General features: G+C 35.1%; 1 protein-coding gene and 1 pseudogene across 3 annotated transcripts in view; one reads left to right on the top strand and one right to left on the bottom strand.

Annotated features, from left to right (window-relative positions):
• The window catches only part of PPP1CB (protein phosphatase 1 catalytic subunit beta), a 37,282-nt gene extending 30,838 nt beyond the window's left edge, over positions 1–6,444 (top strand). For both annotated transcript variants that reach the window (XM_081254258.1, XM_081254259.1), the window contains exons 8-9: positions 1,979–2,113; positions 4,628–6,444. In XM_081254258.1, coding sequence (XP_081110384.1) covers positions 1,979–2,113; positions 4,628–4,732 — 240 coding nt within the window. In that variant the 3' untranslated portion in view covers positions 4,733–6,444. The remainder of the gene's footprint in view (positions 1–1,978; positions 2,114–4,627) is intronic.
• Positions 6,445–8,474: 2,030 nt separating this feature from the next.
• LOC308628062 (phosphatidylinositol 4,5-bisphosphate 3-kinase catalytic subunit alpha isoform-like) lies at positions 8,475–11,964 on the bottom strand (annotated as a pseudogene). Its single transcript has 2 exons — positions 11,139–11,964; positions 8,475–10,922 (listed from the first exon to the last, which is right to left on the bottom strand). The product of its transcript is annotated as a phosphatidylinositol 4,5-bisphosphate 3-kinase catalytic subunit alpha isoform-like (transcript).
• Positions 11,965–12,441: the final 477 nt, after the last annotated feature.

The following is a 12,441-nucleotide window of genomic DNA, read 5'->3' as shown; positions in this document are numbered from 1 at the left end:
CAATTATACTCCAGTAAAGATGTTAAAAAAATAAAATACATCAGAGAAAAGCAGGGGTGGATAAATGAAATAAATGTAGCAAGGTCTTGGTAATTATTGAATCAGGTTGGTGAGTAAATGGGAGTTTATTGAACTCTGTCTAGTTTTGTGTATATTTGAATTTTCATTTAAAAAAAATACATGTACAATTTAGGCGTATTTGGGGTTTTTTTGTCCTTTACCGATAGATTATATACTCTTTAAGGAGGGAATTGTGACTTGTTGGCCTTTGAATATCCATTGCCTTGTGAATTTACTGACATATTGTAACATGTAGTTAGTGTTTATTAACAAAGGCTTATTTTAACAATATATCAAGTCCTCATGCTCTCTAGAACATAACTAATTTAAAATACATTGAAAAGCATTTTTTAAAATCTTTTTTTGCTACTTTTTTAAGTATTTGAAATTTGTAAATATAATATTTAAAGATTCCTTGTTATTTCTTTGTTAAGGCAAAATTTGTTAATTATATGCTATTCTACAGTACTCCCCTTTTTTCTGTGGTTTTGCTCCCCATAACCCTTGACGACTACTACCTTCTTTATGTGATCCTATGTGATAACAAAGATGACAGGCTTCTCATTTTCTGCACGTGTTGTATATCAAATGCCTTTTTTTCTATTAAATTTCCTAGTTCAATTAAGTGAAGTTATGTCCCCAAATCCTTTGCTTTTGGCATAGTTGTTTTTTAATCAGTGAACATTGTATTTATAGTTTAGGTAATTAAAATAAGTCTTCCACAAGATAACAGGGCAGAGTTGCTGAGTTTCCTAATAAAATATCCACTGATAATCAGTTTTTTCAGCTATAGGTCTCTATTCATTTGTCTTTTCAGAAATAGTGATGATTTTTTTTTTTTTTTTTTTGCGGTACGTGGGCCTCTCACTGTTGCGGCCTCTCCCGTTGCGGAGCACAGACTCCGAACGCGCAGGCTCAGCGTCCATGGCTCACGGGCCTAGCCACTCCGCAGCATGCGGGATCCTCCCGGACCGGGGCACAAAGCCGTGTCCCCTGCATCGGCAGGCGGACTCCCAACCACTGCGCCACCGGGGAAGCCACAATAGTGATGATTTTTAAAAGTCAGGTTACTGAACTACCTTAGTTTGCATGATCTTTTTCTAGACACCTCCAAAATCCTGTTCTGCTTATTTTCAAACTTATTGTCTCTAAAATTAAGAGATTTATGATGGGAAACAACACAAACTACAGTTATTTCCTTTTTTAAAAACCCTGTTCTTTTAGTAAATACGTGAATAAATAAACAAATGAACGAGCAAACTAAGAACTGAAAGGACATACTGAGTGCCAAGCAGTATGCTGAGCTGGAGTAGATAAAGTGGACAAAGTCTTAACAGAAAAGGTTAATATCTAAATTTTACCGTGAGGTAATAACAACTGGCACATGTACCTGATACTAAAGTAGGAATTATATAAAAATGTAAATAATTGTGGAAGTGCTTTCTCCAAGTATTGTAGGATAATTTTGCTTAATCAAAGAATACCTAGAAGACTTCAGAAAATATTCTTGCCTACTACAAATAAATAGAAAATATTTACATGTCATTTGCATACCTCTCAAATCTGTAGACTGGGAAACATACATTGTTTAGTTCACTTAGGAATTGACAGCAGATTCTAGAAGTCATGTTAAATCATTAAGAAGAAGAGTTACACACATAGAAGTGTAATCTATAGGCAGCTAATTTTTTGTAGCGTGATCTGTGTACAGTAAGCTCAACTTAGTAAAGTCTGCAGTATGTGGCTATGTAATACTAATAGGAAATTAGAAAGTGGAACAAAAATCAAGCTTCCAAAACAAAACAGGGTTTTGTTTTTTTTCAGGTCTTTGTCACATTAATCTTAATTAGTATTGATGGTTGAGAATTTCAAAGAACACATAAATAAGTGTTTTTTCTTTTGACTTTTCCTTCACCAGGTGGTGGAAGATGGATATGAATTCTTTGCTAAGCGACAATTGGTAACCCTATTTTCAGCCCCAAATTACTGTGGCGAGTTTGATAATGCTGGTGGAATGATGAGTGTGGATGAAACTTTGATGTGTTCATTTCAGGTATGATATAATATATAAACTTTTAACAACTAGAAATCTCTCTTTTTTTTTTAATTGAAGTATAGTTGATTTACAATGTTGTGTTAGTTTCTGATGTAAAGCAGTGATTAAGTTATACATATATATATTCTTTTTCATATTCTTTTCCATTGTGATTTATTACAGGATATTGAATATAGTTTCCTGTGTTATACAGTAGAACCTTGTTGTTTATCTAATTTATATATAGTAGTTTGAATCTGCTAATGCCAAACTCCTAATTTATCCCTCCCCCACCCCCTTTCCCCTTTGGTAACCAAAAGGTTTTAACAACTAGAAATCTAATTAAAACTATTGTCAGAAGAATTTTCTTTCAGATTGTGTTCTTTCCTTGAGTTAGTATAGAAAATCAATTTTGTTCAGAAGTAAAATCACTCATAGACTCCTTTAGAGATTTCTATTTTCATTTCCAAACACTCCAGTCTTTTTGGTATATATCCCATAATTAGAGTTTTAGGAAACCTGAGTCGTGTCAGTCATTCTTGATGCAGATGTTTAAATTGTTAAATTCCTGTATGAATCCTTAGATAGTGGCTTACCTACTAAAAGAGTGTAAATTCAGTGAATAATTTAGATTTTGTTTTCTTCTGCAAGATGAATGGGTAGCACAGGCGTTGAGTGGAGAGAGAGTTATATTATGAACTCCGATTGAAATTATGTATAATATTTACCTAAGAAAAACTTTCCAAATAATCTTAAAGTATCAATTTGTGAATATAGAGACATTTACATTTTAAAAAGAGACCAGCTTTAGCTTTAGTGTGCTCCTTAAAATCATTCTTGTTCATGGACTTAAGTCACTTTAATACTAAGCTTTTTGCAAAGGTTATTTTATGTCCTTAACATCACACACTGTATTTCTCTTTTTAAATGTAGAAGGGGTTTGTTTCTATCAGTTAGTAAACTTGAATGCTAAATGTTTGATTTCTCATTTTCAGTTTAAACATAGTAACCAGGCCTTATCCTTCAACAGTTGCCATAATGGAGTTGTATTAATATATCCCCCCCCCCACACCGGGGCACTATGACACTCTGAATAAAAATGCTTATGAGTCTTTTCTGCATGTTTTTTATGTAAATACTGAAATTCTCTACCTAAAATATAGGTTAAAGCTCTGTTTACACCCACAAGAATAAACATAATTTTTAAATGTCAGATAGTAGCAAGTATTTGAGGATGTGGAGAAGTTGGAACCTTATGCATTGATAGTGGGAATGGAAAATGGTGTGGCTGCTTTGCAAAACAGTTTGGCAGTTCCTCAAAAAGTTAAACATAGAATTTCTATATGACCCAGCAATTCCACTCCTAGGTATATACCTGAAAGAATTGAAAACAGGTACTCAAATACATGTATATGCATATTCACAGGAGCATTATTTATAATAGCCAAAGGTAGAAATAACCCAGATGGCCATCAGCTAAAGAGTGAATAAACAAAATGTGGAATATCCATAAAATGGCGTATTGTTTGGCAATTAAAAGTAATGAAGTACTGGGAATTTCCTGGTGGGTCCAGTGGTTAGGACTCTGCACTCTCACTGCCAAGGGCCTTGGTTTGATCCCTGGTTGGGGAACTAAAAATCCCATAAGCTGCATGGCATGGCCAAAAGAAAAAAAAAAGTAATGAAGGACTTAATATATGCTACAACATCAAAATCATTATCTTAGTGAAAGAAACCAGTCACAAAACACCACACATTGTATGGTTTCATTTATTTAAAATAGCCAGAAAAAACAAATCAATAGAGAAGGTAAAGTAGTGATTGCTTGGAGTTGAAGGGAGTTTTAGGGGAGTGGAGAATGGAAATGGCGAGGGAGTGATTGCTTATGGGAACGAGGTTTCTTCCTGGGGTGACAAAAATGTTCTAATGTTAGATTATAGCAGTGGTTGTATAGCTGTAAATATATTAAAAACTGTTGACTTGTTACACTTTAATGGGTGAACTTTATGATATCTAATATATATAGCTTTTTTTAAATAAAAGATCTGTGTACACATAATAAATTAAGATCTGAAGAGTTTGTGGCTAATTACCCTCTAAATTGTAGAAGAATTATGATGAGAACCTAGGTGTTTTGACTCTTAAACTAGTATTCTTTCTTCGTCATAGAGATACACTAGTTTGAAAATTTTTTTATTGATACTTAAGTCTAAGGATTGGGTAGTTGATGGGATTTGTGTACTTGAGCTTTTGTACAGCAGAAAATAACACAACATTGTAAAGCAACTATACGCCAATAAAAAATAAAATAAATAAAATTTAAAAATTATCAATGGAATGACCAGTAATAGCAATATTCAGACATTTACTGTACTCTTTAAACGTGAGAAATGTTCATGGAACTTTGCTGTTTTCTTCTACAGTTTTATAATTGATGTCATTTATTGAAAGGCCCACTATTGTAACAGTAATTTCCTTAAACTTATTGTACTTGAAAAAAAATAACATTGTTACTAAATTATTTACTTTAAGATATTGAAACCATCTGAAAAGAAAGCTAAGTACCAATATGGTGGACTGAATTCAGGACGTCCTGTCACTCCACCTCGAACAGCTAATCCACCGAAGAAAAGGTGAAGAAAGGAACTCTGTAAAGAAACCATCAGATTTGTTAAGGACATACTTCATAATATATAAGTGTGCACTGTAAAACCATCCAGCCATTTGACACCCTTTATGATGTCACACCTTTAACTTAAGGAGACGGGTAAAGGATCTTAAATTTTTTTCTAATAGAAAGATGTGCTACACTGTATTGTAATAAGTATACTCTGTTATAATATTCAACAAAGTTAAATCCAAATTCAGAATTGCCCATTAAATTTACATCTTCACGTATCACAGTTTTTAAAGTTGAAAAGCATCCCAGTTAAACTAGATGTGATAGTTAAACCAGATGAAAGCATGATGATCCATCTGTGTAATGTGGTTTTAGTGTTGCTTGGTTGTTTAATTATTTGGGGCTTGTTTTTGTTTTGTTTTGTTTGTTTTTGCTAAAATAATGGCAAATTCTTTAAATTTTTTCCCAGACATTTTAAAAAGTGAAATGTGGGAAGAGCTTTAAAGACATTCATTGACTATTAATTTTCCATTGCTTATTTACTTATGTACCTGTTTGATCTTACTGAGAAAACTTATGCCTCATTACAGTAAAAAGGAATTTTAGAGATATTTTTTAAAAATATGCAAACTGTCCAATCGAGTGATTTAATCAGTTTGGGCAAACATTACAGCTGATAGTGAATATTTTGCTTTATACAGAAATTGCCACTGATTTGGATTTGTGCACTCTAATTTTAACTTATTGATGCTCTATTGTGCAGTAGCATTTTCATTTAACTTTAAGATAAGGCTCATTTAGTATACCCAACTAGTTGGTAATGTGATTATGTGGTACCTTGGCTTTAGGTTTTAATTCGCACGAAACACCTTTTTGGCATGCTTAACTTTCTGGTAACACCCTCACCTGCATTGGTTTTGTTTTTTGGTTTTTGTTGTTGTTGTTGTTGTTGTTTGTTTTTAGATCCACAGAACATGAGAATCCTTTTTTGACAAGCCTTGGAAAGCTGACATTATCTCTTTTTTCCTCCCTCTGTACGAAGGATGTATTTAAATGAATGCTGGTCAGTGGGACATTTGTCAACTATGGGTATTGGGTGCTTGACTGTCTAATATTGCCATGTGAATGTTGTATACGATTGTAAGGCTTATGTCACTAAAGATTTTTATTCTGATTTTTCATGATCAAAGTTCATATGATATTGTATAGACATGCTTTGTAGTGAACTATAGTAGCAATAATTTCTGTACATGATCAAGGGTTTATTGCAGCATTTCTTTTCCTGTTTTTTTTTTTTAAGGGTAGTATTAGCAAATGACAGGAGTAGAAAAGTCAACATAAAGATTTCAGAAGGAGAACTTACAGAACACAGATTTGTGATGCTTTGGATGCAACACTTTTGGATGTGATTCTAAAAGCTTTTATTGAGCGTTGTCAAATTTGTAAGCTTCATAGGGATGGACATCATATTTATAAATGCCCTTCTATAAGTGCTACCATAGATGTGAAATTCTTGACCTTAATATCGTCTTTGAAAATGTTAAATTGAGAATTCTGTTAACTTACGTTTTAAGAATTGGCATATTGTATTACTGCAAGAGATTTGATTTTCAGCACAGTGCAACGTTCTTTCAAATGCATATGTCTTTTTTTTCTAATTCCATTTTGTTTTAAAGCACATTTTAAATGTAGTTTTCTCATTTAGTAAAAGTTGTCTAATTGATATGAAGCCTGACTGGTTATTTTATTCCTTTTTTTTTTCCTTTACAAAGAGACATTTAAACACACATTTTATTCAAATAGATTTTAATGTCTTTGACGCATACTGAATTGGTTCTTTTTTAAAATTGTCCGTGTACTGCATATGATGTATTAGGTTAGGTCACACAGGCTTTTTATCTAATGTGATTTAAATATCTTCCTAACTGAAGAGTAAGTTGCGCAATTTTTAATAGAATTTTAGATGTACTCTTATCAGCATAGTGTGAAGGGGGTCTAGAAAATAAGCCTTTGGCAGGAGACAGGGCAGTCTTTTATTAATCTTAGTAATAGTCAAAACACATTAATTTGGATCCTACATATTGGGTTTTTGTAGTAATTTAGCCAGGTCAGTACTGAATATGAAAAAAATAGTCACTAATTAAGCAAATTAATATTGGTTGCTGAATTTGAAGAACAGAAATTTATCATGTTTTAAAATTATTCAAGCAGTCTTAAAATACTTTAACAGCTTCTATTCATATAGTGTGTTCATTACAAATATTATTTGCTTGGTAACTCTGCTACTTGAAATAAATAAAACTTTCTTAGCAGAAAATATCCTATAATTCTAGTGTCACTAATTTGTTCTTCCCTGTTGCTAATTTATATCATTTTTCCTCTGATTTTTAATAATTTTCTATATTCAAATTTATTCTAAACGTCATGACATTCAGAGTCATTAAACACAATAGATAACTGTGATAATGTGATGGATCACATGGATTATTATGGTCCATTTCTGTTCTTGAATGGAAAGAATCAACTACAAATTACATTTGAAGCCTTACCATTCATTATTTTAATTTTGCCCAGGGACCAATTTTAATCATGATCAGCAGGACAGGTTTGTTCAAAATGTTGAGTCAAAATACCTGCAAGCAGAATTTTAAAGTTTAAAATGTGGCTAGTTGGAAGTGTAAGAGGTTATAATAGGCCTTTAAAAAAAATTTGTCTAAGGGAAAACCAGGAGCATCTTGAGATGTGTCCCTTAAGAGTATATAAAAGTGTATTATATCGAGCCTAGGAACTTAAATATATCTCTATATAAGTTCAGGTACATTCCTGTGACTACTTGGCAACTGTTAACTTCTGAACCAAAAGAACAAATTTTTTTCTTTCACATCTTTACATTAAAAATGTGTTTAGAGAAGGAAAATAGGCTTACTTTACTCTTGCTGCCCTGACTCAATCCACCTCTTCTCTTGTAAAAGCTGTGCCTGAGAAAACACTTAATAGCCTGACTATACCAGTGCCCTCATGTAGAAATACTCTATCCCTTTTTTGCTAGTAGATTTCAGTGTTTTTATAATTTCCTTAAATAGCTAAAAAGTGGTTAAAGGGAGTTTAAAGTGACAGGGTACCTTGCAAAATCAACAGCAGTTCAATAAAACATAAACTGATTCCCTATAAGTATATGATGAAAGTTTTATTATCTTTATTCTCTTTATAATGTTTCAACAAAAGTGAAATTTAGATACAGTGTAGAAATTTTGATCTCTTGTTCAGTTTTACCTGTACTTTTGAATGCCAGAATTTCTAAATCCCTGATTAGAAAAAAAATTTTAATATGAAATTTTCATTATTTTCCAATCTTAAGTGTAATTTAACATCAGACTCCAGTTTACATGGACCTAATGCAATAGTAGACTTTATTGTGTCCACATTTCAAAACATGAAACATTTGCAAGACAAAAAAAAATCATTCTTTTTCCTTCTCCATCATTTCTATGTATTTTGGGGTTTTTTGTTTTGTTTTTTAAAAAAAGATACAAACCATCTTGAAGTTACCTTTTTGGACTTAAGGCATAACATGAAATTGCACATTATTTTAAAGCTTAATTTTGAAATGAATTAGTTCTATCAAACCCTGTTTGCATTTACATTATTTAAATTATATAGTATTTTATTTCTGTTCTTGCTGTAAATTCTAATGCTGTTCATGGATTGTGCATTTCCTGTGCAATCAGTCTTTGCCTGTTGACAGTTGTTAACAGTGCAGTATAGAATCCAGATACTGAGCTTTCAGTTTCTTAGTTATCATTTCAGTTCAAAGCATGCTGCTTAATTGTGTGGAAGATCCAATCCATTTTTGTTGTCCAGCCACCATAATGTGCATCATTGGTTTTATGAAATATTCCAAAGCCTCTTGCTCAGTTTTATCTAAAGCTAGGGTCTTTCGAATGTATGCAGTATCATGAAAAGATTGTAGTTCTGGCATTCCAGAGCCAAGCATCATTGAGAAAAGATTTATGAAGAGATTGGCATGCTACGAATAGCTAGATAAGCCTTGTAACACATCTCCTGAAACCTCTCAAATTCTCTTATCTTTGTGCATTCTTGGGCTCCTTTACTAATCACTGTTAAGAAATCTTGGATCAAAACAAATGGCACACGCCCTCATTTATAACCAAATTTTTTCTTCTTGTGATCCAAAAAGTGTCTAAAATCTATATGAAACACTTGTCCATCATCTTTAACCATGATGTTACTATTGTGACCATCTCCAATTCCCAAAATGAAGATAGCAACACAATACCCAGCACATGAACATGTAAACAGATCGATGGCTGCATATTTCTCCCTTGTTCTTGTCTTTGAGCCACTGATGTAGTGTGTGGCTGTTGAACTGCAGGGCACCTTTCAGGCCTCCTTTAGACTGAATTTGCATAATAGTGAGAATTTCTCACCACCTCGGTAAGTCCCCACACAGTCACCAACTGACAACCATAAGGTAACATTTGAAGATCAAAACCTTGATTTTGTCAGATATTTTCCATAATGCAAATAATTTGAAGTGTTAGCATATCTTGCCATAAATCATCACCATTTTTAAAGATGATCTCGTTCTGAAAGAGTAATTCGGACATGATGTCTGGGTTCTCCCAATTCAACCGCAGTGGCCTTTTTGCAGAGGACATAATTCGACACTCTTCAAGCCTGAGATTTCCCAGCTGATGAGCAGGGTTTAGAGGCAATAGAAAGCCCTGAAGAGCATCCATGAAATCTGGTAGCCGCATTTGCTCAACTAAAAACTTCATCTGTACCTTCTGTGTTTCATCCTTCTTCTCTTGTTTGAGATCAGTTAAGTTAATGAGCTCTTCCCATAGCTTCAGCCTGCCTGTTCAGGTGTTTCAAATACACCCCACATGCACAGCAACAGGACTCCAAAAGCAGGCCAAACCTATGACTGTTTTACTGTGCATCTCAGATTTTAAATGCCAAAAGAAAAAGTGCCTAATCCTTTGATTAGTCAATGCTTTTCTGAGTAAAAATCTCACAAGTAGGTTATCCAAATACTGTTCATATTTTAGGACCCGTACTAGCGGAATTAGGTACTGAGAAAGTTTGTCATCTGTTAAATATTTTTCTAAGCATTGAACAGCAAAACCTTGAACCATGGGATCTGGGTAATTGCAGTCCAGAAGCTCCATAGCCTGTTGAGGTTTGATTGGAGGCCAATCGTTTACCAAGCAGTACATCTGAGCTACTTCATCTCTAGAATTCCATTTAACAGACAGAATTAATTTGGGTAGAATTTCAGAGATAGTTACACAATAGTGTCTGTGGCTCCACAGAAAATCTCTTAGTGATTTCAGATAGAGGATCTCGTGTACAAATTGCTTGGAGCTGTTAGCACTTTCTCAATTCATTGTCTCTAGCTAGTCTTACTCAGTCCTGCATGGGAATAACTAAATCCTGCTTCTCGGGATACAGACCAATTGGCATGCTCTTCAATCACTGACATACCTGGAAACTTAACCACACTGCCGAACCACTCAAACTCCAACTCTAAACATGGAGTTTCTTTATTTGGATTTGATCCAGTAACACCAATAGAGTTCAGCAAATCTTCAAGTCCATGAGGTACTGTCCAAAGATTCAAAGCCATTTTTCCAGATACTAGAGTATCTGTGTAATCAAACAAGTTTATATTTCCCCAGGCCAATGGACAGTGTTCCTCTTTAGCACCCTTTCGGCCTTTAACAGAACAAACAGAAAGGCAAAGTCGAGCAGCATGAGGAAGATAAGGAATGTATATATCGTAATTCAGCCATTCATTCCACCTGGGATTGGAACAAGGTACTCAATTTTGAGTGTTCACATTATCACATAAGGGTTCTCCTCCATGGTAGATACCTGTTCTAACATAGATCTTGTCAATGTCTCGAATATTTACATTCACATAGGTTGCACAAAGAATTTTTATTCTGAGTGTACTATTTATAACCCAAAGGGATTTTGTAGATGTTTCTCCATTCGTATATGGTGTAGCTGTGGAGATGTATCTGGAATAAGATGGCATTGTAAAACAATCCAATGGCGGTTGAGAGTAGAGCCTTTCTTTAGCCATCAGCATCAAACTGGGCATCCTCCCAAGCATTATACAGCTTCTTATATACTTACACTAAGGATATTTTCCTAGGAAGTATTCGTCACATCCACACACTTTTTTTTTTTTTTTTTTTTGCAGTACGCGGGCCTCTCACTGTTGGGGCCTCTCCCGTTGCGGAGCACAGGCTCCGGACGCGCAGGCTCAGCGGCCATGGCTCATGGGCCCAGCCACTCCGCGGCATGTGGGATCCTCCCAGACCGGGGCATGAACCCGCGTCCCCTGCATCGGCAGGCAGACTCTCAACCACTGCGCCACCAGGGAAGCCCCACACACTTTTAAAATATACTTGCCCTGATATTCTAAAACAGAGTTTCAGTTTTTCAGATGATAGCAACATACTTTGAATTTTTTTCCTGATTGCTTCCGCAATTACTTGTTCTGGCACACAGTCATGGTTGATTTTCAGAGTATACTTCTGCTTGTCATTATTTGGAGAAACTATTATCCAAATCACCACTATTATTTGCCCTTTATCCAATTTATTATGTATGCGCTTTGGCAGTTCTCGTGAAGATTCTACATTTGGAGGATAGACATACATTGCTCTACCATGAGGTGAATTGAGATCCCTAAGATCCACAGCTATACAAACATTGAGAATATTTCTTCGAAGTCCTGTACTTCTGGATCTTTAACCATATCGAATTCACACACTGGCATGCCAATGGCAAAACCAGTTTCTCGGTTGAGGATCTTTTCTTCATGGTTGCCTACTGGTTCAGTTACTTTTAAAAAGGGTTGAAAAAGCTTAAGGTCACAAAGTCGTCTTGTTTCATGAAAAAATTCTTACCTTTCTGCTGCTTGGGTAACACGAAAATGTAAGAAGATTCATCTTGAAGAAGTTGGTGGCAAGGGTATTTTCTCACTTTAAATAGTTCATGTTTTATAGTTAGTGTAGCCTCATGGAGGCATTCTGAAGTTACTATTATCCCATTTGGTAGTAAACATTCTACTAGGAGTCTTGGCATCAAGTGGATGCCCCACAGTTCACCTGATGATGGTCTTGGAGGCATTGTTCTGATCCTTTACAAGTTTTACATATAAAAGTACTTTGCAGAATTAGATGCGTGGCTGTCCCAAGGCAGAAATGCTCGGAGCTCCTGGAACCTAACCGCATCGGGTCCCGGCGACGCTTCGGGTCCCAGCCCCGCGGGTGGCACAGCCCCGCCTCCCGGCCCCCCTGCCCCGCCGCTCCGGAGCTGCCCGGCCAGGCCCGAGCCCTGCCTTGCCAGCGGCCCAGCGGCAGCAGCCCAAGAGCTCAGCGGCTGCCTAGAAGATTTTAAAAGTCAAAACTTCCTTCAGCTACCACCTCTTACACTGGTTGACTTATTAAATCATAAACTTATTTAATTTCTTATTATTTTCTTTCTTGTACAGATTTGCCAGTGTTTTTATTAAACCTTATTTTTACAAAAGTGGCCGTAAATCTTTTTTCCTCTTAGGGATCTTTGCCAGCTAATGTGGTTACAAAATCTTACTTGTAACCCAGATTGTTTTGGGTATCAATAGAGTGGAAGATTACAAATGTGTTGTGAGGTGTGTGTTGTATGTATGTGAAAGGGAGCGAGAACA

Source organism: Mesoplodon bidens (assembly GCF_964165515.1).
Source record: "Mesoplodon bidens genome assembly, chromosome: 14".
In the NCBI taxonomy this organism is placed as follows: Eukaryota; Metazoa; Chordata; class Mammalia; order Artiodactyla; family Ziphiidae; genus Mesoplodon; species Mesoplodon bidens.
This window is presented reverse-complemented; position numbering and strand designations above follow the sequence as displayed.